At 40.2% G+C, this 25882-nt stretch overlaps 1 protein-coding gene across 2 annotated transcripts in view; it reads right to left on the bottom strand.

Moving 5' to 3' along the window:
• Positions 1-25882, bottom strand: part of MDM1 (Mdm1 nuclear protein) — a 245355-nt gene that overhangs the window by 122844 nt on the left and 96629 nt on the right. For both annotated transcript variants that reach the window (XM_053716829.1, XM_053716830.1), the window contains one exon: positions 9807-9955. In XM_053716829.1, the coding sequence (XP_053572804.1) occupies positions 9807-9955 (149 nt within the window). The remainder of the gene's footprint in view (positions 1-9806; positions 9956-25882) is intronic.

Genomic DNA, 25882 nt, shown 5'->3' with positions numbered 1-25882 from the left:
TGACGTTGTCTGACTGGAATCAAATTAATTTTTACTGTTTGAGAAGGGGCCAAAACTGAAGAGCCCAAAGAATCTCATGAAGTTCTAGGATGTTTATAGGTAAACTCACCTGCAGAGAGGACCATGCACCCTGCGTCCTTTGAGACTCCCAAACAGAGCCCCAACCCATCAGACTTGCATCCATTGTGTCTACAGTCCAGATATGTTGAAGAAAAGAAGCTCCACGAGTCAAAAAGGGACTTTCCCTCCACCATGAGGAAGATTGTTTGACTAAAGAATTGCGATCTATGTGTTGTTCAAGATGGAAATAATCCTTTGACCACTGTTGAAGCATGGACAACTAGAGAGGACGAAGATTAAAGCAGGAAAAAACAGAATTTATGTTTACCTGATAAATTACTTTCTCCAACGGTGTGTCCGGTCCACGGCGTCATCCTTACTTGTGGGATATTCTCTTCCCCAACAGGAAATGGCAAAGAGCCCAGCAAAGCTGGTCACATGATCCCTCCTAGGCTCCGCCTTCCCCAGTCATTCGACCGACGTAAAGGAGGAATATTTGCATAGGAGAAATCATATGATACCGTGGTGACTGTAGTTAAAGAAAATAAATTATCAGACCTGATTAAAAAACCAGGGCGGGCCGTGGACCGGACACACCGTTGGAGAAAGTAATTTATCAGGTAAACATAAATTCTGTTTTCTCCAACATAGGTGTGTCCGGTCCACGGCGTCATCCTTACTTGTGGGAACCAATACCAAAGCTTTAGGACACGGATGAAGGGAGGGAGCAAATCAGGTCACCTAAATGGAAGGCACCACGGCTTGCAAAACCTTTCTCCCAAAAATAGCCTCAGAAGAAGCAAAAGTATCAAACTTGTAAAATTTGGTAAAAGTGTGCAGTGAAGACCAAGTCGCTGCCTTACATATCTGATCAACAGAAGCCTCGTTCTTGAAGGCCCATGTGGAAGCCACAGCCCTAGTGGAATGAGCTGTGATTCTTTCAGGAGGCTGCCGTCCGGCAGTCTCATAAGCCAATCTGATGATGCTTTTAATCCAAAAAGAGAGAGAGAGGTAGAAGTTGCTTTTTGACCTCTCCTTTTACCAGAATAAACAACAAACAAGGAAGATGTTTGTCTAAAATCCTTTGTAGCATCTAAATAGAATTTTAGAGCGCGAACAACATCCAAATTGTGCAACAAACGTTCCTTCTTTGAAACTGGATTCGGACACAAAGAAGGCACGACTATCTCCTGGTTAATGTTTTTGTTAGAAACAACTTTCGGAAGAAAACCAGGTTTAGTACGTAAAACCACCTTATCTGCATGGAACACCAGATAAGGAGGAGAACACTGCAGAGCAGATAATTCTGAAACTCTTCTAGCAGAAGAAATTGCAACCAAAAACAAAACTTTCCAAGATAATAACTTAATATCAACGGAATGTAAGGGTTCAAACGGAACCCCCTGAAGAACTGAAAGAACTAAATTGAGACTCCAAGGAGGAGTCAAAGGTTTGTAAACAGGCTTGATTCTAACCAGAGCCTGAACAAAGGCTTGAACATCTGGCACAGCTGCCAGCTTTTTGTGAAGTAACACAGACAAGGCAGAAATCTGTCCCTTCAAGGAACTTGCAGATAATCCTTTCTCCAATCCTTCTTGAAGAAAGGATAGAATCTTAGGAATTTTTACCTTGTCCCAAGGGAATCCTTTAGATTCACACCAACAGATATATTTTTTCCATATTTTGTGGTAAATTTTTCTAGTTACAGGCTTCCTGGCCTGAACAAGAGTATCAATAACAGAATCTGAGAACCCTCGCTTTGATAAGATCAAGCGTTCAATCTCCAAACAGTCAGTTGGAGTGAGACCAGATTCGGATGTTCGAACGGACCTTGAACAAGAAGGTCTCGTCTCAAAGGTAGCTTCCATGGTGGAGCCGATGACATATTCACCAGGTCTGCATACCAAGTCCTGCGTGGCCACGCAGGAGCTATCAAGATCACCGATGCCCTCTCCTGATTGATCCTGGCTACCAGCCTGGGGATGAGAGGAAACGGCGGGAATACATAAGCTAGTTTGAAGGTCCAAGGTGCTACTAGTGCATCTACTAGAGTCGCCTTGGGATCCCTGGATCTGGACCCGTAGCAAGGAACCTTGAAGTTCTGACGAGAGGCCATCAGATCCATGTCTGGAATGCCCCACAGTTGAGTAATGTGGGCAAAGATTTCCGGATGGAGTTCCCACTCCCCCGGATGTAATGTCTGACGACTCAGAAAATCCGCTTCCCAATTTTCCACTCCTGGGATGTGGATTGCAGACAAGTGGCAGGAGTGAGTCTCCGCCCATTGAATGATTTTGGTCACTTCTTCCATCGCCAGGGAACTCCTTGTTCCCCCCTGATGGTTGATGTACGCAACAGTCGTCATGTTGTCTGATTGAAACCGTATGAACTTGGCCTTTGCTAGCTGAGGTCAAGCCTTGAGAGCATTGAGTATCGCTCTCAGTTCCAGAATATTTATCGGTAGAAGAGATTCTTCCCGAGACCGAAGACCCTGAGCTTTCAGGGGTCCCCAGACTGCGCCCCAGCCCATCAGACTGGCGTCGGTCGTGACAATGACCCACTCTGGTCTGCGGAAGCTCATCCCCTGTGACAGGTTGTCCAGGGACAGCCACCAATGGAGTGAATCTCTGGTCCTCTGATTTACTTGTATCGTCGGAGACAAGTCTGTATAGTCCCCATTCCACTGACTGAGCATGCACAGTTGTAATGGTCTTAGATGAATGCGCGCAAAAGGAACTATGTCCATTGCCGCTACCATCAAACCTATTACTTCCATGCACTGCGCTATGGAAGGAAGAGGAACGGAATGAAGTATTTGACAAGAGTTTAGAAGTTTTGTTTTTCTGGCCTCTGTCAGAAAAATCCTCATTTCTAAGGAGTCTATTATTGTTCCCAAGAAGGGAACCCTCGTTGACGGAGATAGAGAACTCTTTTCTACGTTCACTTTCCATCCGTGAGATCTGAGAAAGGCCAGGACAATGTCCGTGTGAGCCTTTGCTAGAGGAAGGGACGACGCTTGAATCAGAATGTCGTCCAAGTAAGGTACTACTGCAATGCCCCTTGGTCTTAGCACCGCTAGAAGGGACCCTAGTACCTTTGTGAAAATCCTTGGAGCAGTGGCTAATCCGAACGGAAGTGCCACGAACTGGTAATGCTTGTCCAGGAATGCGAACCTTAGGAACCGATGATGTTCCTTGTGGATAGGAATATGTAGATACGCATCCTTTAAATCCACCGTGGTCATGAATTGACCTTCCTGGATGGAAGGAAGAATTGTTCGAATGGTTTCCATTTTGAACGATGGAACCTTGAGAAACTTGTTTAGGATCTTGAGATCTAAGATTGGTCTGAACGTTCCCTCTTTTTTGGGAACTACGAACAGATTGGAGTAGAACCCCATCCCTTGTTCTCCTAATGGAACAGGATGAATCACTCCCATTTTTAACAGGTCTTCTACACAATGTAAGAATGCCTGTTTTTTTATGTGGTCTGAAGACAATTGAGACCTGTGGAACCTCCCCCTTGGGGGAAGCCCTTTGAATTCCAGAAGATAACCTTGGGAGACTATTTCTAGCGCCCAAGGATCCAGAACATCTCTTGCCCAAGCCTGAGCGAAGAGAGAGAGTCTGCCCCCCACCAGATCCGGTCCCGGATCGGGGGCCAACATCTCATGCTGTCTTGGTAGCAGTGGCAGGTTTCTTGGCCTGCTTTCCCTTGTTCCAGCCTTGCATTGGTCTCCAGGCTGGCTTGGCTTGAGAAGTATTACCCTCTAGCTTAGAGGACGTAGCACTTGGGGCTGGTCCGTTTCTACGAAAGGGACGAAAATTAGGTTTATTTTTGGCCTTGAAAGACCTATCCTGAGGAAGGGCGTGGCCCTTGCCCCCAGTGATATCAGAGATAATCTCTTTCAAGTCAGAGCCAAACAGCGTTTTCCCCTTGAAAGGAATGTTAAGCAATTTGTTCTTGGAAGACGCATCCGCTGACCAAGATTTTAACCAAAGCGCTCTGCGCGCCACAATAGCAAACCCAGAATTTTTCGCCGCTAACCTAGCCAATTGCAAAGTGGCGTCTAGGGTGAAAGAATTAGCCAATTTGAGAGCACGGATTCTGTCCATAATCTCCTCATAAGAAGGAGAATTACTAGTGATCGCCTTTTCTAGCTCATCGAACCAGAAACACGCGGCTGTAGTGACAGGGACAATGCATGAAATTGGTTGTAGAAGGTAACCTTGCTGAACAAACATCTTTTTAAGCAAACCTTCTAATTTTTTATCCATAGGATCTTTGAAAGCACAACTATCTTCTATGGGTATAGTGGTGCGTTTGTTTAGAGTAGAAACCGCCCCCTCGACCTTGGGGACTGTCTGCCATAAGTCCTTTCTGGGGTCGACCATAGGAAACAATTTTTTAAATATGGGGGGAGGGACGAAAGGTATACCGGGCCTTTCCCATTCTTTATTTACAATGTCCGCCACCCGCTTGGGTATAGGAAAAGCTTCGGGGGGCCCCGGGACCTCTAGGAACTTGTCCATTTTACATAGTTTCTCTGGGATGACCAAATTCTCACAATCATCCAGAGTGGATAACACCTCCTTAAGCAGAGCGCGGAGATGTTCCAACTTAAATTTAAATGTAATCACATCAGGTTCAGCTTGTTGAGAAATTTTCCCTGAATCTGAAATTTCTCCCTCAGACAAAACCTCCCTGGCCCCCTCAGACTGGTGTAGGGGCCCTTCAGAAACAATATCATCAGCGTCCTCATGCTCTTCAGTATTTTCTAAAACAGAGCAGTTGCGCTTTCGCTGATAAGTGGGCATTTTGGCTAAAATGTTTTTGATAGAATTATCCATTACAGCCGTTAATTGTTGCATAGTAAGGAGTATTGGCGCGCTAGATGTACTAGGGGCCTCTTGTGTGGGCAAGACTGGTGTAGACGAAGGAGGGGATGATGCAGTACCATGCTTACTCCCCTCACTTGAGGAATCATCTTGGGCATCATTTTCTCTAAATTTTGTGTCACATAAATCACATCTATTTAAATGAGAAGGGACCTTGGCTTCCCCACATTCAGAACACAGTCTATCTGGCAGTTCAGACATGTTAAACAGGCATAAACTTGACAACAAAGTACAAAAAACGTTTTAAAATAAAATCGTTACTGTCACTTTAAATTTTAAACTGAACACACTTTATTACTGCAATTGCGAAAAAGTATGAAGGAATTGTTCAAAATTCACCAAAATTGGAAGCTTTAACCCTTAAAATAACGGAACCGGAGCCGTTTTTATATTTAACCCCTTTACAGTCCCTGGTATCTGCTTTGCTGAGACCCAACCAAGCCCAAAGGGGAATACGATACCAAATGATGCCTTCAGAAAGTCTTTTCTATGTATCAGAGCTCCTCACACATGCATCTGCATGTCATGCTTCTCAAAAACAAGTGCGCAATACAGGCGCGAAAATGAGACTCTGCCTATGATTAGGGAAAGCCCCTAGAGAATAAGGTGTCCAATACAGTGCCTGCCGGTTATTTTACAAAATTCCCAAGATTAAAATAATTCCTCAAGGCTATGGAGTATAAAATATGTTTATATATAAATCGATTTAGCCCAGAAAATGTCTACAGTCTTAAAAAGCCCTTGTGAAGCCCTTATTTACTGTCTGTAATAAAATGGCTTACCGGATCCCATAGGGAAAATGACAGCTTCCAGCATTACATCGTCTTGTTAGAATGTGTCATACCTCAAGCAGCAAAAGTCTGCTCACTGTTCCCCCAACTGAAGTTAATTCCTCTCAACAGTCCTGTGTGGAACAGCCATCGATTTTAGTAACGGTTGCTAAAATCATTTTCCTCTTACAAACAGAAATCTTCATCTCTTTTCTGTTTCAGAGTAAATAGTACATACCAGCACTATTTTAAAATAACAAACTCTTGATTGAATAATAAAAACTACAGTTAAACACTAAAATACTCTAAGCCATCTCCGTGGAGATGTTGCCTGTACAACGGCAAAGAGAATGACTGGGGAAGGCGGAGCCTAGGAGGGATCATGTGACCAGCTTTGCTGGGCTCTTTGCCATTTCCTGTTGGGGAAGAGAATATCCCACAAGTAAGGATGACGCCGTGGACCGGACACACCTATGTTGGAGAAAAGTACCACGTGTCTGATGCTGCTACCATAAGACCCATTACTTCCATACATTGTGCTACAGATAGAGAATGAAGTTTGGTTTTGTGAAGTTCTGTGAAAAATAAGTCAATTTGAACCAAGTTGTTTATCACACACAGAAAAACTACCCCTGTGGCTGGAGATAATGAACTTTTGGGGACATTTATTTCCCATCCATGTTCCTTACAGAAAGATACCATTCTGTGGGAATGAGCAGTAGCCAGAGTAAGAGACAGCGCTTTGCGCCAAGATATTGTCCAAATAAGGAGCCACAGAGATTCCCTGATTACTGCTAAGAGAGGCCCCTTAAACCTTTGTGAAGATGTGAAGGGGTGGTGACCAGACCAAAGGGGAGGGCCACAAAATGGTAACAAATTTCTTCAGAGTTTTTACACCCAGAATAGGACGATAAGTGCCTTTCTTCTTTGTGACAATGAAGAAGTTGGAGTACAAATCCTGACTCTGTTGAGATATTGGAACAGGTTGGATCACTCCCATATCCTCTAAGTCTTGAATACATTGAACAAAGGCAGCCGTCTTTACAGGATCCTATGGAACATGAGTTATATGAAACCTATCCCATAGAGGTCTGATGTTTATGCAGGTTTTTGATTTCGGTTGGGCTTTTGGTATGCTTGTTTTTAGACCAAGAAGACTTTTGATCTCTACTGGTGCAAAAGGGGAAAACAAATATTATTTTGTACCTTTCCTTAGATTTCTTGTCCTGAGGAAGAAAAGTCCCCTTTTCCCCAGAGACAGTTTTGATAACAGAATCGATTTCTGATCCAAAAAGCATCTTCCCTTCAAAAGGGACTGATAATAGCCTATTCTTAGAAACCATGTCAACTGACCAAGATTTAAGCCATAAAATTCTCCTTAAAAAACAACAACAATGGACATATTTCTGACATCCACAGCCATTTCAAGGACTTTAATGCAGTTGGTAATATTTACAGAAGATTAATTAGAAACCATCTGAGAACACACCAGGAGGACCAGCGGCCACACAAGTGATTGCAACTACAGGTCTAAGCTGAAGAGTCGATTGGGAAAATAATTTTCTAAGAAAGGACTCAGATTTGTGATCCAATGGTTTCCTAAATGAAAAACTATCCTCCATAGGCATAGTAGTGTGTCTAGCTAAGATGGTGATTGCTTCATCAACCATAGAAACTACTCCCCAGGCTGATAAATTCTTCTCTAAAAGTGGATAGGTGCAAAAGGAATGCCTGGTTTCTTCCATTCTTTCGCTATTTAGTCTGTTACCAAGTCTGGTGCTTCAAAAGCCTTTAGGCACTTTATGGGGAGATTTAAAAACTTGATTACATTTATTTACAGGTTTGGAATCCTATGGATACGGTTCTGATAGTTGCAAGGTATTCAAAACTTCATGAAGTAGGAAGCGGATATTGTCCACTCTAAATCTAACATGGAATCAAGGTCAAGTATAGGATCAAGGACCTCAGAGGAGACATCACACTCAGACAGAGACTCAGCCAGAGTTTTGTAAGGTGGGTGGTAACTGAGCCTGGAGGATAGGACCCTATGTATTACAGGTAGTGTGAGGTAAATCTCCTGATTTTCGCTTAGGCTTAGTTGGTTTGGGAAAAGCCACTAAAATGTCTGCCATAGTCTTTTAAAGATTGGATTTAAATTCTGGAGAAAAGTCAGTTTATATCTCTCTGGGCCACAAAAACAGACATGGGCACTGATTGTCTGCCAGGTGTCATGCTGACAGGATTCCAAGGGGGGGGGCAGAGGTTTTGGGAGGGGGGTTAAGGGCCTAGGTCCAAAATGATTTCCAGGCAAAGGCCTGTCAGAAAAAACACACCATACAAAATTATATTGAAAAAACTCCCCCCCCCCCCGATCCCCCTTGTATCCCCAACCCTGAACCACTAAAGGCAAAAAGTGGTTTTCTTAAAGAGACCCAGGACTAGAACATACTGCGGGCTGCTAAGGGGTAATAAGGAAAAAGAGGAATTTTAACTCGGAATTCCATAATTTTTGGTTTTAAACACATAGGTAAAGGCTAAGAGATTTATCCATGAAAGTACTGGCATGCAAAAATTGAGGTATTTCAAGATGGAAGAGGGGTACTGGGTCTCAAGTAAGGTCTGAGCTCCCAATAAATAATTAAATAGAAAATAATAAGATCTTGCTTGCAGAGCACACATGCTCAACCTCTCTCCTCAGAGGCCAAGAACAAACTGGGTGGGGAGAGGAGGTGGGAGGGATTAAAGCTCTTGCGAGGGTTCTTGACCTCCTCCTGGTGGCAGGAAATATATCCCATGTTACAGACTCCTATGAACTCTTCTCATCTCATGCCATTGGTTTTTGGTAATAAGAATGCCACTAATTGCAGCTGCGCATCACATTTATATTATTCCCGGGCAGTGAAGGGGTTAATCAGTTAGCTTGTAAGGTTAATTTTAGCTGTAGTGTAGGGATAACCCTCCCACATGACACCTTCCATCCCCATGATCCCTACCAATTCCCTTCTAAACAGCTCTGTTCCCTCCCTCACCCCCACTGATCACCACCATCTTAGTTACTGGCAGACTGTCTGCCAGTATGCAGTTTAGTTTTTTTTTTTTATTATTATTATTATTATTATTTTTCCTGCAGTAACCCTTCCCCTCCCACTAATGGCAGCCGTCTTTGGTACTGGCAGCTGTCTAGCAGTACCTAATATATACATATTTATTTTCTGTAGTGTAGTGATCATTAGTTAGGGCCCCCCATTCAACCTTTTTTCCTGTAGAGCATCTCCCCATCCCTCCCTCTCTCTTAATATTTTTTCTGCAGTGTAGGGCCCATCCCACTCCCTCCCTCTGCCGCTATTCCGCCCACCCACTTTCCCTCCCACACCTCACGCTGGCACCAGCAGATGATCGTTACAGACAGTGACAAACAGTCTGTAACGATCTGACACCTGCCTTCATATAAAACCAGAGCACCGATCGTGCGGACAGATGCCTGGAACTCAAGAACTCCAGCTCTTGGCCTGCAACTCCAACCTATATATACGTTATGTGCTAAGATGAGCTTCATACCACATGACATATGTATATATGTCACATTGGGTCAATTTTGAATAGAAGCATTTTGTATTTTTTTTTAAATATACCTCTATTTGCAAAAATGCTTCTAGCAAAATGTATTACTATTTCAGGGGCGCACCTGCATTTAAACAGCACACATGCTCAGAAAGCCAAACATTGCTGACATAAGCATCATCACCATCTCTCTGAGTAGGCATGGAATTTGAAAGTGGGTGCATGAAGCACATGCAGGAAGTGCGTTAAAATGCTCTAAAAACATGGGTCTCTCCGTTATTTATACCAATAATGCGCAAATGACAGCCGGCGTACAAGGCTGAAAATCATGTAATACTTTCTCAGCCCATGATAGGTGCTTTACTTTTTTTATTTTTCTCAGAACAAATATCTTTTACCTACTCTGACATAAAAGTGACTTTATCTTAGAGAGCCTATTTTGATTAAATAAAATATAAAAACAAAGTGTGTATGTTTGGTGAAATAAACTTGGATGTATGCCATGTGCTTTTCTTACCTGTGGCTGGAGTGGTAAGATCGTGATGAGTCCTATGGGCTAACCCATATGTTCTCAGTTTTGGAGTTGGAAGTCTTCCTCCTTCTCCTGAAGACAGAGATGTTCTTTCAGACCCATCAGCTAAAGGATTTAATATAACATCATCCAACCTACAAAAAAAAAAAAAAACTATTAAAAAAAATTGATATCCACTATGTAATATACTACAAAATTAAAAGGATATTGGTTATGCCTAGTTACTTTATATAATACTGTGTTGATGATGTGTGATGACGTTATTATACAGTTACTTATTTGTCAGGGCCAGGGGTGTAAGCAGACCTTACTTGGCCCCAGGGTAAAACATCAATTGAAAATGTGTTCATCATAACAGGTGCAAAAATCACAATTGGGAAGACAATGAAACAGAAGGGAATAATTGATTAAATATATTATATAAAGTAGATAAATGGAAAAGCTAGTAGCTATAGACAAGCTTGCCAGGAGTCATTTTACTTATACAGTACATATGCACATGCACGCACACACACAAAGAACAAAAACTCAAGTGAATGTCAAAGTTTAAGCTCCTAATCAAACAATAAAGGGACACTCAAGTCAAAATTAAACTTTCATGATTTAGATAGAGAATGCAATTTTTTTTAATTTATTTTTTTAAATTAAATAATCTTTTATTGAGAACCATAAAATACATACAATAATAGCATAGGAAAAAAAAAGACCAATACAATACAAATACAACTGTCGTTATGACACAAGTGACAAAGATATAAGAATATATAATCCGTCAGTCATATATTGCACAATAGGAACATGAAGTATTATAAGGTCATATACATTTAGGAACTCATATTTTAATAAAATAATCAAATAGAGCTTATTAACCAATGACTAATATACCAGCCCTTTATGGACCAACTGATACAGGCAAAGTTAATCTTATAGCTGTGATAGCCATAAAAAAGATAACTAAATCAATTTTAATAAAATAATCAAATAGAGCTTATTAACCAATGACTAATATACCAGTCCTTTATGGACCAACTGATACAGGCAAAGTTAATCTTATAGCTGTGATAGCCATAAAAAAGATAACTAAATCAATTTTAATAAAATAATCAAATAGAGCTTATTAACCAATGACTAATATACCAGTCCTTTATGGACCAACTGATAAAGGCAAAGTTAATCTTATAGCTGTGATAGCCATAAAAAAGATAACTAAATCAATTGCAAGTTAATAATATATTGTGGTGGTGCCTAGTGTGGACAAACCAGCAAAACATGACATATTGCCTAATCTACTATCAATCGCTATCTCCTTATATATTCCAACATCCTTTGAGGAGGAAAAAAAAAAAAAAAAGGGGGTGGGGGGGGGGGGGAGGGGAAAGAAAGGGAGGGAAAGGAAATCTTAAGTTTCAAGTGGCCTGATTAACTGGTACTAACCAGACGGGGGTACCCCGAAAGTAGCTACTATTGTGAAACTAGTGAGGGATACGTACTTCCACGTCTAATTGGATGGTTTCCTGTCGAGGTCCCAGACTCGCCAGATATTATGATAAAGCTCCAAATTACCAGTGTGTTTGGACGTGTATAATTCCATGTCTCTAATAAACTCAACTATATCTACAATTTTAGAAAAGGAGGGAGCGGACTTCGGTTTCTAATCTCTTGCTATTGCCAGCTTTGTGGCTATTAATATGTAGGTCAGAAGAGACCTATCAGTAATTGGAAGTCCGGCTGCTCCATGATGGAAAAGTCCAAGAGAAGGACTCATAGGTAAGCTGATATTGAGATGATAAAGTAGATTGAAGACCAATCTCCAAAGGTTTTTAATCTTGGGGCATTCCCACCAAATATGTATTGGAGAGCCTAATTTCCCACAAAGAGAATGCAATTTTAAACAACTTTCCAATTTACTTCCATTAACAAAATGTGCACAGTGTTTTTATATTTACACTTTTTGAGTCCCCAGCTCCTACTGAGCATGTACAAGAATTCACAGAATATACATATATGCATTTGTCATTGGCTGATTGCTGTCACATGAAACAGAAGGAGTGGAAATAGACATAACTGAAATTTGTCAGAAAAGAATCTAATTCTTATTTAAAGTTCAGACTTTGGGGTCGATTTATTAACCTGCAGTACATATTTACCAATCAGTGATCATCAGACCACTGCTTCCCTAACTGTTCTTAGGTGGAGAATTTCAAATATCCCCAGTCTCGTCCGACTGGGGAGATTGACATCTCCTGCCTGTGCGTGATTGGCTGTACGCAGGCAGGGGGCGGCATTGTACAAGAGCACAAAATAACGCTCTTGTGCAATGCTGAATTCCGCCAAAGGAATTCTGTCCGCCAGAGGCAAGCTGTGGCGAAAAGGGGCCGCCCCTGTCCGCCGTAGCTTGATAAATCGACCCCTTAGCATGTAAGCCTTCAAGCCTAGCTGCTCTATAGATCGATCACCCTCATGAGAGATGATTTACAACAGTCTATCCCTTTGCCTCCGATAACTGTCACCTTGCATATTAGACCCATGTCTTTAGCGCTGCAGAACCTGTTGGCGCTCTACAAATAACTGATAATAATAATAAGTGATATTGCATTGTCTTTTTGTCATACATTTGTTGATTATGCAAATCTACTGTATTTATTGGTACTTTAAAAAGAATGTAAAACCTGAAATTAAACCCCAAAACAGATAACGTAACAACAGAATAGAAGAGCAATATATTACTTGAATGCTTTTAAAACATTTGACTGGAAAGATAAACTCTGGCTTTACATAAGTTTCTGGCTGATGATTTTACCAGGCATTGAATTTTCCACTACTTCACTAGTCCCAGATGAGTAATAAATTGCAGCAGACAAGTAAAAATTTGACTTTTTCCTACCAACGTTCAGTGCACTGGTAACTTCTCCCCTCTGGGCTAGTAACTATTAACCCTGTTATCCCAGGACCTTTTAGTGGGTGCACTGCCTGGCTGATTGTAATGGCCACCTGGTTGAAATTTCAGCCAATATTAAGCTAAAATTAGCTAATATTAACAATGTTCAATGTAAATTGCACACATTATCATTAAATCCATTTATTTTAAATTATGTATGTGCTTTGTATAGCAGAATATGAATGAATATATATATATATATATATATATATATATATATACACATACATACATACACATACATACATATATATACACACACGCACAGAAAAGTTTTTTTTTGCTGCTTATGTATGTGTTTCCTGTTTAGATATTTTGAAGAGTTGTGTTCTTTTTTTTTTCTCTTTTAATGATTTTGTCACCTTAGTTTTTGCAACTGCCAAAAATGATATATTCATCTGAGATTGTAAAATTGTAAATATTTATTCTGCAACTGTAAACAAACAAACAAATAATGCTATTCATCTGAGATGCTAAAACTGTTTTAGTGCTTTTTTTTTGGTTAATATTTTATTACATCACAGTGAAGGGTATTCACATTATCACATAGGATGCAAGAGGCATTAAATACCCTCACCCCATCCCCACGAGAATGTAAGAATGCTTGGGACAAACATGTCTAACGATAGGCAATAAAAGAGCCCTTGCAAGAGACAGAAGATCCCTCACTGGAATGAAACAGATTCCTCTTTCAAATGAGTGACATATTACCCTTTGATTAAACCCAAGTTAAACGTAAAAAATGTGAAAGAACTCTGAAACTGGATCAATGAAAGATTAAAAAACTGAATTAAGAATGAAAGGTAAAATATTTGCTAATATCAAGTTTATAGTAAATAATCTATATTGCAAACAAGGTGCATGATGTGACATTATTATAAGTTGTTTCTAAAACAAACTTATAGGGGCACTTTAGATACACAGGAAAGCCAAAATACTCCCAAAATTACATATTTCCCTATATTCAGGATATTTTTCATTAACTCAATGATTTGCACTAGTAGTATGCACTAAAAGAATTATATACTGAAATAAATATCAACATCATAGAGGATATGAAATAGGACAAATTATCAACACTACGCTATACAGAAAGAGACTAACATCTTGATCTGTAAAAGCCTGCATTAGGAACATATATTATAACATTTTAAAAATGTACAATATAGGACATGTTATCTGTCTAAAGAAACAGAGTGAAACAGATAGGAGAATATATTTATTAAACAATTCATTCATTATAAACATCTGTTTTCCTTATCTCATAATTAAACTTGGGTCTAAGTAAAGAAGAGACCAGATACTTTGTAAGAGTTATGCGGCCAGTTAAGCTGTTCCATTGCATGTTATGGTGAATAATGCTGAGTTCATTGTTTCCTGATGAGTCATTACTCTGATGCTATTCAATGACTAAAGTGTCAATAGCAAACTAAACTTTCTAATATTGAAACTGAGGGAAAAAACTAATGGTTATGACAAAGAGAACAAAGCAATAAGTGGAAATTGCATGAATATCATGGAATGTCCGTCTGGTTTATGACAGTTATGAAAGTTTTGTTTAAACTGGGAAACAAGCGTATTGGTGAAATTATAAGTTAAATGAAATGGGTAGATTATACAGCTGTAGGAAACGCATATAAACATATTTAATTTATACTAGAAGAACATTTAACAGATCAAAATTAAAAAATGTGTGGAGACTCCCAAAGCACAGGTAATTAACAGTAACAAAGGATTGATATACCTGAAACAATATGACTTTGTAATTTAAACATTTAGCAATATAATTTTATTATTTATTTTGATCCTTTTTCATTGAATTGTGACTTTTACAATGTTGAGAATTAGAAGTGTACACAACAGACTTCACAAGCCTAACCCTGAAACATTTCTGCCCCTAACTGGTCTCAGCAGAGGTAATCGGTTTAAAAACTGCAAAACACTGATAGTTTTGCTAACAAAATGGCAATGACCTGCTGTGTCTATTCCAGTAAAAAGTCTAGAGTGGCTCCTTCAAATAAGGCACGCAGTAGAAGGAGTTTGGCTATTGAAAAACAGCTACAGTAATTGTACACTAAACTCAATTTTGGCTCCTTACAAAGGATTTCATCCTAAAATTCTTGCATATCCACACCAGTAGCTCTAAATTACTAGTGCCTTTTTTGTAGGAATACATTCAAATTTCCATTTTCCCCTTGACTTGAAATAACAAGTTACTACACATGAAAAGTGTTATTCATATTAAAGGGACAGTCTACTACAGAATTTGTATTAAAAAAGATAGATAATCCCTGTATTACCCATTTCCCAGTTTTTAATAACCAACACTGTTATATTAATATACTTTTTACCTCTGTGATTACCTTGTATCTAAGCTTCTGCCACTGCCCACATATTTCAGTTCTTTTGTCAGACTTGCATTTTAGCCAATCAGCGTTGACTCATAAGTAACTCCATGGCATGAGCACAATGTTATCTATATGGCATACATGAACTTCCGCACTCTAGCTGTGAAAAACTGTCAAATGCTATGAGATAAGATGCGTCCATCAAGGACTTAGAAATTAGCATATGACCCTACCTAGGTTTACCTTGCAACTAAGAATAACAAGAGAACAAAGCAGTTTGATGATAAAAGTAAATAGGAAAGTTGTTTAAAATTACAAGTGCTATATAAATCATGAAAGTCTAGATTCTTTCCAGGTAGATTCTTTTACCACCCTGCCATTTTCAGAATCCACCTGGATACAGCGTAGGCAAATGAAGCCTTTAAAAAAAAACAAAAAAAAAAACAACATGCAACCCCCGCACAAAATAAAAAACCTAACCGCCCACACGAAGTATAACAAAAAAAAAACTAACCTCCCGCTCAAAGCATTAAAGGGACAGTCAACCCAAATTTTCAAATATGTTATTTCTATAAAGTTGCTAACGATATTTAGTTTGCACTGTAGCCTAATTCATTACCCTAAATCGTTTCTGAGCATTACTACTTACTTGTTTGCCTGGGCAAACGGCTTATTTCTGTGACAGCAATAAGATGGTATTTTAAAACAGTATTTTCAAACTGTGTTACTTCAATACTTATGTAGTAACTATGATTTCGATTGTATGTTTATATGAGTTTCAGGAGCAAGTTAAAAATGCCGGTTCATCACAGTTATTTGTATGCTGTTATACTGTACAAAAAGCCAATTATTGCCTTTTTTTCTTTCTTTGTAAATTTAAATATTTTTTGCTGAAATTTTCTGGGTGGGAATTTTATATGTCCTAAAATTTTATTTTATATTTTCTTTATAAAAGGCATTTTTTGAAGGGGAGAAACGATTTTAGTGACTGTAAAATATTTAAACATGTACATTCTCAGAATGATTGTATGTAATGTAACCATTTTATGTAAATACATACGGTATTAGAAATTTTTTTAAGATATTAATCTACAATTTGCTGTTTATCTTTACAAATCCATTGTGTCAGGTTTACAGGAGAAGGGGGTAATTTCACTATTTGATTTACAAATTTTTCATGCATATGCATTCTATTTCAAAATCCGTTGACATCTGTAACCAGCGTTTTTTTATTTTGGCACAGGTATTACTGAGGGACAGAAATCAGCAATATGTATGTGCACCTGAACAATAATGAAGTTAGTGGCCGGCCTTATAGCACTTATGTATTGTAAGCAAATGTCCTTTACTAGTATACGTATACAGTATAAACAGTACACGCAGCCTATCTGTAAGCTACCTCTATAAATGAGCTCTCACGCAATGACTGCACACTGCCAGAGACTGTTCAAAGACTACGATGACAGGCAGCACACTGGTACGTTTGAAATATCAGATGTGTCGGAACTTGAGAAAGTATTTTTAGTTCCTTCCCCCTAGTGTTAGTAGCGCAATGCGCATGCGTTAAAAAACCAGGAGCGTGGATTCACGAGAAGTAGCCGACATAGAGCTGGGGACTGAACAAATTTAGCATCTTGATGACGAAATAGGGGAGGGGGCAGGCGGGCATTTTAAACTGCAAAGATCAAACAAGTAAGTAGTAATGCTCAGAAATGATTTAGGGTAATGAATTAGGCTACAGTGCAAACTAAATATCGTTAGCAACTTTATAGAAATAACATATTTGAAAATTTGGGTTGACTGTCCCTTTAACTAACACTTAAACCGCCAACCCGCACATCGCAAAATAAAAAAGTAATTAACCAACACAAATAACATAATTAAAAACATAATTTATGCTTACCTGATAAATTCCTTTCTTCTGTAGTGTGATCAGTCCACGGGTCATCATTACTTCTGGGATATTAACTGCTCCCCTACAGGAAGTGCAAGAGGATTCACCCAGCAGAGCTGCATATAGCTCCTCCCCTCTACGTCACTCCCAGTCATTCGACCAAGGACCAACGAGAAAGGAAAAGCCAAGGGTGAAGTGGTGACTGGAGTATAAATTAAAAAATATTTACCTGCCTTAAAAACAGGGCGGGCCGTGGACTGATCACACTACAGAAGAAAGGAATTTATCAGGTAAGCATAAATTATGTTTTCTTCTGTTAAGTGTGATCAGTCCACGGGTCATCATTACTTCTGGGATACCAATACCAAAGCAAAAGTACACGGATGACGGGAGGGATAGGCAGACTCTTTATACAGAAGGAACCACTGCCTGAAGAACCTTTCTCCCAAAAATAGCCTCCGATGAAGCAAAGGTGTCAAATTTGGAAAATTTGGAAAAAGTATGAAGCGAAGACCAAGTTGCAGCCTTGCAAATCTGTTCAACAGAGGCCTCATTCTTGAAGGCCCAAGTGGAAGCCACAGCTCTAGTAGAATGAGCTGTAATTCTTTCAGGGGGCTGCTGTCCAGCAGTCTCATAAGCTAAACGAATTATGCTACGAAGCCAAAAAGAAAGAGAGGTAGCGGAAGCTTTTTGACCTCTCCTCTGCCCAGAGTAAATGACAAACAGAGAAGACGTTTGTCGGAATTCCTTAGTTGCCTGCAAGTAAAATTTTAGAGCCCGGACTACATCCAGGTTGTGCAGTAGACGTTCCTTCTTTGAAGAAGGATTTGGGCATAAAGAAGGAACAACAATCTCTTGATTGATATTCCTGTTAGTAACTACCTTAGGTAAGAACCCAGGTTTAGTACGCAGGACTACCTTATCCGAATGAAAAATCAAATAAGGAGAATCACAATGTAAGGCTGATAATTCAGAGACTCTTCGAGCCATTAAAAATAGAACTTTCCAAGATAACAACTTTATATCAATGGAATGAAGGGGTTCAAACGGAACGCCCTGTAAAACATTAAGAACAAGGTTTAAACTCCATGGTGGAGCAACAGTTTTAAACACAGGCTTAATCCTGGCCAAAGCCTGACAAAAAGCCTGGACGTCAGGAACTTCTGACAGACGTTTGTGTAACAGAATGGACAGAGCTGAGATCTGTCCCTTTAATGAACTAGCAGATAAACCCTTTTCTAAACCTTCTTGTAGAAAAGACAATATCCTAGGAATCCTAACCTTACTCCAAGAGTAACCTTTGGATTCACACCAATGTAGGTATTTACGCCATATCTTATGGTAAATCTTTCTGGTAACAGGTTTCCTAGTCTGTATTAAGGTACTAATAACTGACTCAGAAAACCCACGTCTTGATAAAATTAAGCGTTCAATTTCCAAGCAGTCAACTTCAGAGAAGTTAGATTTTGATGTTTGAAGGGACCCTGTATCAGAAGGTCCTGTTTCAGAGGTAGAGACCAAGGCGGACAGGATGACATGTCCACCAGGTCTGCATACCAAGTCCTGCGTGGCCACGCAGGTGCTATTAGAATCACTGATGCTCTCTCTTGTTTGATTCTGGCTATCAATCGAGGAAGCAACGGGAAGGGTGGAAACACGTAAGCCATCCTGAAGTCCCAAGGTGCTGTCAGAGCATCTATCAGGACTGCTCCTGGATCCCTGGATCTGGACCCGTAACGAGGAAGCTTGGCGTTCTGTCGAGACGCCATGAGATCTATCTCTGGTTTGCCCCAACGTCGAAGTATTTGGGCAAAGACCTCCGGATGAAGTTCCCACTCCCCCGGATGAAAAGCCTGACGACTTAAGAAATCCGCCTCCCAGTTCTCCACTCCCGGGATGTGGATTGCTGACAGGTGGCAAGAGTGAGACTCTGCCCAGCGAATTATCTTTGATACTTCCATCATAGCTAGGGAGCTTCTTGTCCCTCCCTGATGGTTGATGTAAGCTACAGTCGTGATGTTGTCCGACTGAAACCTGATGAACCCCCGAGTTGTCAACTGGGGCCAAGCCAGGAGGGTATTGAGAACTGCTCTCAATTCCAGAATGTTTATTGGCAGGAGACTCTCCTCCTGACTCCATAGTCCCTGAGCCTTCAGGGAATTCCAGATGGCACCCCAACCTAGAAGGCTGGCGTCTGTTGTTACAATTGTCCAGTCTGGTCTGCTGAATGGCATCCCCCTGGACAGGTGTGGCCGAGAAAGCCACCATAGAAGAGAATTTCTGGTCTCTTGATCCAGATTCAGAGAAGGGGATAAGTCTGAGTAATCCCCATTCCACTGACCTAGCATGCACAGTTGCAGTGGTCTGAGGTGTAAGCGTGCAAAGGGTACCATGTCCATTGCCGCTACCATTAAGCCGATTACCTCCATACATTGAGCCACTGACGGGTGTTGAATGGAATGAAGAGTGCGGCAAGCACTTTGAAGTCTTGATAGCCTGTCCTCTGTCAGGTAAATCTTCATTTCTACAGAATCTATAAGAGTCCCCAGGAAGGGAACTCTTGTGAGTGGAACGAGTGAACTTTTCTTTTCGTTCACCTTCCATCCATGTGACCTTAGAAATGCCAGCACTAACTCTGTATGAGATTTGGCAGTTTGAAAGCTTGAAGCTTGTATCAGAATGTCGTCTAGGTATGGAGCTACAGAGATTCCCCGCGGTCTTAGTACCGCCAGAAGAGCACCCAGAACCTTTGTGAAGATTCTTGGCGCTGTAGCCAATCCGAATGGAAGAGCCACAAACTGGTAATGCCTGTCTAGGAAGGCAAACCTTAGGTACCGGTAATGATCTTTGTGAATCGGTATGTGCAGGTAAGCATCTTTTAAATCTACAGTGGTCATGTACTGACCCTCTTGGATCATAGGTAAAATTGTCCGAATAGTCTCCATCTTGAACGATGGAACTCTTAGGAATTTGTTTAGGATCTTTAAGTCCAGGATTGGTCTGAAAGTTCCCTCTTTTTTGGGAACCACAAACAGATTTGAGTAAAACCCCTGTCCCTGTTCCGATCGTGGAACTGGATGGATTACTCCCATTAACAAGAGCTCTTGTACGCAGCGTAGAAAAGCCTCTTTCTTTGTCTGGATTGTTGACAATCTTGACAGATGAAATCTCTCTCTTGGAGGAGAGTATTTGAAGTCCAGAAGGTATCCCTGAGATATTATCTCTAGCGCCCAGGGATCCTGAACATCTCTTGCCCAAGCCTGGGCGAAGAGAGAAAGTCTGCCCCCCACTAGATCCGATCCCGGATCGGGGGCCCTCAATTCATGCTGTTTTGGGGGCAGCAGCAGGTTTCCTAGTCTGCTTGCCCTTGTTCCAGGACTGGTTAGGTTTCCAGCCTTGTCTGTAGCGAGCAACAGCTCCTTCCTGTTTTGGTGCAGAGGAAGTTGATGCTGCTCCTGCTTTGAAATTACGAAAGGAACGAAAACTAGACTGTCTAGTCTTGGCTTTGGCTTTGTCCTGAGGCAGGGCATGGCCTTTACCTCCTGTAATGTCAGCGATAATCTCTTTCAACCCGGGCCCGAATAAGGTCTGCCCTTTGAAAGGTATATTAAGCAATTTAGACTTAGAAGTAACATCAGCTGACCAGGATTTTAGCCACAGCGCCCTGCGTGCCTGAATGGCGAATCCTGAATTCTTCGCCGTAAGTTTAGTAAGATGTACTACGGCCTCCGAAATGAATGAATTAGCTAGTTTAAGGACTCTAAGCCTGTCCGTAATGTCGTCCAGAGTAGCTGAACCAATGTTCTCTTCCAGAGACTCAATCCAGAATGCCGCTGCAGCCGTGACCGGCGCAATGCATGCAAGGGGTTGCAATATAAAACCTTGTTGAACAAACATTTTCTTAAGGTAACCCTCTAACTTTTTATCCATTGGATCTGAAAAAGCACAGCTATCCTCCACCGGGATAGTGGTACGCTTAGCTAAAGTAGAAACTGCTCCCTCCACCTTAGGGACCGTTTGCCATAAGTCCCTTGTGGTGGCGTCTATTGGAAACATTTTTCTAAATATCGGAGGGGGTGAGAACGGCACACCGGGTCTATCCCACTCCTTAGTAACAATTTCAGTAAGTCTCTTAGGTATAGGAAAAACCTCAGTACTCGTCGGTACCGCAAAATATTTATCCAACCTACACATTTTCTCTGGTATTGCAACTGTGTTACAATCATTCAGAGCCGCTAACACCTCCCCTAGTAATACACGGAGGTTTTCCAGTTTAAATTTAAAATTTGAAATATCTGAATCCAGTCTGTTTGGATCAGAACCGTCACCCACAGAATGAAGTTCTCCGTCCTCATGTTCTGCCACCTGTGACGCAGTGTCTGACATGGCCCTAATATTATCAGCGCACTCTGTTCTCACCCCAGAGTGATCACGCTTACCTTTTAGTTCTGGTAATTTAGCCAAAACTTCAGTCATAACAGTAGCCATATCCTGTAATGTGATTTGTAATGGCCGCCCAGCTGTACTCGGCGCTACAATATCACGCACCTCCCTCTGAGCGGGAGATGTAGGTACTGACACGTGAGGCGAGTTAGTCGGCATAACTCTCCCCTCGTTGTTTGGTGAAATTTGTTCAATTTGTACAGATTGATTTTTATTTAAAGTAGCATCAATACAGTTAGTACATAAATTTCTATTGGGCTCCACTTTGGCATTGCAACAAATGACACAGGTATCATCTTCTGAATCAGACATGTTTAACACACTAGCAAATAAACTTGCAACTTGGAAATACAATTCAAATAGAATAATATTAAAACGTACTGTGCCTTTAAGAAGCACAGAAGATCTATGACAGTTAAAAATTAATAAATTGAAACAGTTATAGCCTCAATCCTTGTAAACAACACAACTTTAGCAAAGGTTTAATCCCATTAGCAAAGATAACAATTTCTGAAAGCAGGAAACAAATTACAGAATAAAAGTTTTTATTTCAGTCAAACTATAATTCTCACAGCTCTGCTGAGAGAAATTACCTCCCTCAAAATAAGTTTTGAAGACCACTGAGCTCTGTAGAGATGAACCAGATCATGCAGGGAATACAATGAGTTGCTGACTGAAATATTTGATGCATAGTAAAAGCGCCCCTCCCCCACACACACAGCAGTGAGGGAGAACAGAAACTGACAGAAAAAACAGATTTAAGCAACTGCCAAGTGGAAAAATGGTGCCCAAACATTTATTCACTCAGTACCTCAGCAAATGAAAACGATTTTACATTCCAGCAAAAACGTTAAACATAATCTCTAGTTATTAAACAGCTTTATGTCTTTCTTACAGTGTAATTCTAGTGAAGTACCATTCTCCCAGAATACTGAAGTGTAAAGTATACATACATGACATTATATCGGTATGGCAGGATTTTCTCATCAATTCCATTGTCAGAAAATAAAAACTGCTACATACCTCTATGCAGATTCATCTGCCCGCTGTCCCCTGATCTGAAGTTTACCTCACTCCTCAGATGGCCGAGAACAGCAATATGATCTTAACTACTCCGGCTAAAATCATAGCAAAACTCTGGTAGATTCTTCCTCAAACTCTGCCAGAGAGGTAATAACACACTCCGGTGCTATTTTAAAATAACAAACTTTTGATTGAAGATATAAAACTAAGTATAATCACCATAGTCCTCTCACACGACCTATCTAGTTGCTGGGTGCAAGAGAATGACTGGGAGTGACGTAGAGGGGAGGAGCTATATGCAGCTCTGCTGGGTGAATCCTCTTGCACTTCCTGTAGGGGAGCAGTTAATATCCCAGAAGTAATGATGACCCGTGGACTGATCACACTTAACAGAAGAAATATTAACCCCTAAACCGCCAACCCCCCACATCACAACAAACATCACAATAAACCAAATTAACCTATTAACCCCTAAACCGCCAACCCACACATTGCAATAAACCTAATTAACCTATTAACTTCTAAACCGCCAACCCCTCACAACGCAAATAACTAATTTAATTACTAAGCCCCCTAACCTAACACCCCCTAAATTAACCCCAATTACATAAACTAAGCTACAATTAAAATAAAACCTAACATTAAATGACAAAAAAATGTTTCTAAAATTACAGAAAAAAAATAAACGAAATCATCAAAAATAAAAAAACATTAAACCTAATCCCTATAAAAATAAAAAAAGCCCCCTCCCCAAATAAAAACACCCACTAATCTAAACTATCAATAGCCCTTAAAAGGGCCTTAAGTAGGCCATTGCCCTAAGTTAAACAGCTCTTTGACATTAAATAAATACTAAGTCCCCCCTAACAGTAAAACCCCCCACCCACCTAACCCCTCCAAAATAAAAAAACCTAACACTAAAAAAACCTAAGCTCTTTTACAAGCCCATTAAATCTTTAACCTTAAAAATAAAAATAAAAAACGAAATCTAACCCCAAATAGGTACTCATCGTTCCTAAAGTCCGGCGGAGAAGGTCTTCTTCCAGGCGGCGCCATCATCTTCTGTCTTCATCCGGAACAAAGGTGGCCCGGAGCGGAGCTTGCTTCCCCGATGCGCGGATCCTCAGTGGCAGCAGTCCAAAGCGGCGTGGAGGCTCCTCTTCATTCGATAGTCCGTCGCACACTGAAGATTAAATGCAAGGTACCCCATATTTATTGGGATACTTTGCCTTCCTATTGGCTGACATTTTGAATTGATTTGAACAGCCAATAGGATTTCAGTAGCTCTAATCCTATTGGCCGATTTTCAAAATTTCAGCCAATAGGAATGCAAGGTACCCCAAACTGAATGCGGTACCTTGCATTCAATTTTCAGTGCACGACGGAGATCGGATGAAGAGGAGCCTCCACGCCGATTTGGACCGCCGCCGCAGAAGACCGCCGCTCTGGATCCACACATCGGGGAAGCCAGCTTGGCACCTCCGCTCAGTGCCGCCTTCGCTCAGGATGAAGATAGAAGATGATGGAGGCCCTGGAAGAAGACCTTCAGGAACGGTGAGTACCTATTTGGGTCTTAGTCTTTTTTTTGGGGGGGGGGGGTGGCTTTTTTTTAGATTAGGGTTTTTTTGGCTCTAAAAGGGCAGTAAAAGTGCTGAATGCCCTTTTATGGGCAATGGGTAGCTTAGGTTTTTTTTTTTTAGACTTAGTTTTTTTATTTTGGGGGGTTAGTTGGGTGGGGAGTTTTACTGTTAGGGGGTAATTGGTAAAACAAAAAATAGGAAAAAGAGCTGTTTAACATAGGGCAATGCCCTACAAAAGCCCTTTTAAGGGCTATTGGTAGTTTAGTATTAGATTAAGGGGTGTTTTTATTTTAGGGGGGATTTTTTTATTTTTATAGGGGTATTAGTTTAGTTTTAATTTTTTTATTTTGGATAGCTTTGTTTATTTTTTTCTGTAATTTAAAAATTTTTTATTTTTTGTAATATCACCTTTGGGGTTTGTAATTTTCTAAACATAGACTGACCTCTAGGCAGGCTTATTGCCTAGTATACAAATATATAAATTTTTAAACATATATATGTGGCACTATGAAGTAGCCAGGTGGGGGCAGTGTAATCATATCTAATATTATATAATTTTCTGCTAACCAACGCACAAATTAATTGCATAATTTAATATACATTTATTTAAAGGGATTTCATTATTCAGATAGAGTATGCAATTTTAAGCAACTTTCTAATTTTACTCCTATTATTAATTTTTCTTCGTTCTCATGGTATCTTTATTTGCAAAGCAGGAATTTACACTTAGGAGTGGCCCATTTTTAATTCAACACCTGGGTAGCGCTTGCGGATTGGTGGCTAAATGTAGAAAAAAATGGGTTTCAGTTCCCTTTAATGATAATTTGTGCAATACAAATTGAACCTTTTTAATAATAGCTAATTTTAGCTTCATATTGGTTAAAATTTTAGCCGTGCGGTCAGTAAAATCAGAAGGGCAGTGCACCCGTTAAAAAGGTCCTGGGGAGAACACTGTATATATAACACTGTATATATACACATTTGCAGTCAAATTACCTGAAAACATGAATAATTATATGTATTCAATATTAATATTTAACAATATTTTACTGTGTATTTACTGTACACATATCACATTCCAATTTTCTTCACATACAGAAAATGCTTATTTTTATGTTTAATAAATATTTATATCTGTATATACCTATATATATATATATATATATATATATATATATACACACACACTCACACTGTATATATATATATACACATACACACAAAACACGGAAGGGGGCTGCACTCTCAGACCGGACTGGGTACACATCCCATGACCCTGCAACATGCACAGCCTTGGGTGCACAATAGCACTCTCAGGAAGCTGCACTGTCCCCAGAGTCACAGGCAGTTAACCCCAGACAGGTCTGGGTGCAAGGCCCATAGGGAAAATTACAAAACAAAATTAATACAGCACACAGAGAAAGTCCAGCACTCACTCACTCATATATATATATATATATATATATATATATATATATATATATATATATATATAACTCATTGTGTAGTTCATTAACAAATCTAGACAGGCCCAGAGGCTTGTTTTCCCGTTTTCCCACAGAAAACCTCTGAATTACATTGTTTCCAATGCAGCAAGGGATTCTGGGTAAGATATGCAAATTAAGTACACGACACACCTTTTTACTTCAGTTTGCTTTTCAGCAGGTTCCCTTTACGCCAAAGTATTGCTGTTCACACAGCTTATAAACTTAGCTAGGGTTAGTGCAGTGATTCATAACCATCCCAGGACAGACTGTTTCGTGGTTTTTGCCACTCATCAGCTGGGAGAAGTTGTTTCCAGGCAGAATACAACAACATTTTAAAATAGGGGGAGA

Source organism: Bombina bombina, chromosome 6, assembly GCF_027579735.1.
Source record: "Bombina bombina isolate aBomBom1 chromosome 6, aBomBom1.pri, whole genome shotgun sequence".
NCBI lineage: Eukaryota > Metazoa > Chordata > Amphibia > Anura > Bombinatoridae > Bombina > Bombina bombina.
Note: the sequence above shows the minus strand (reverse complement) of the source record. Positions and strands in the feature narration are given on the sequence as shown.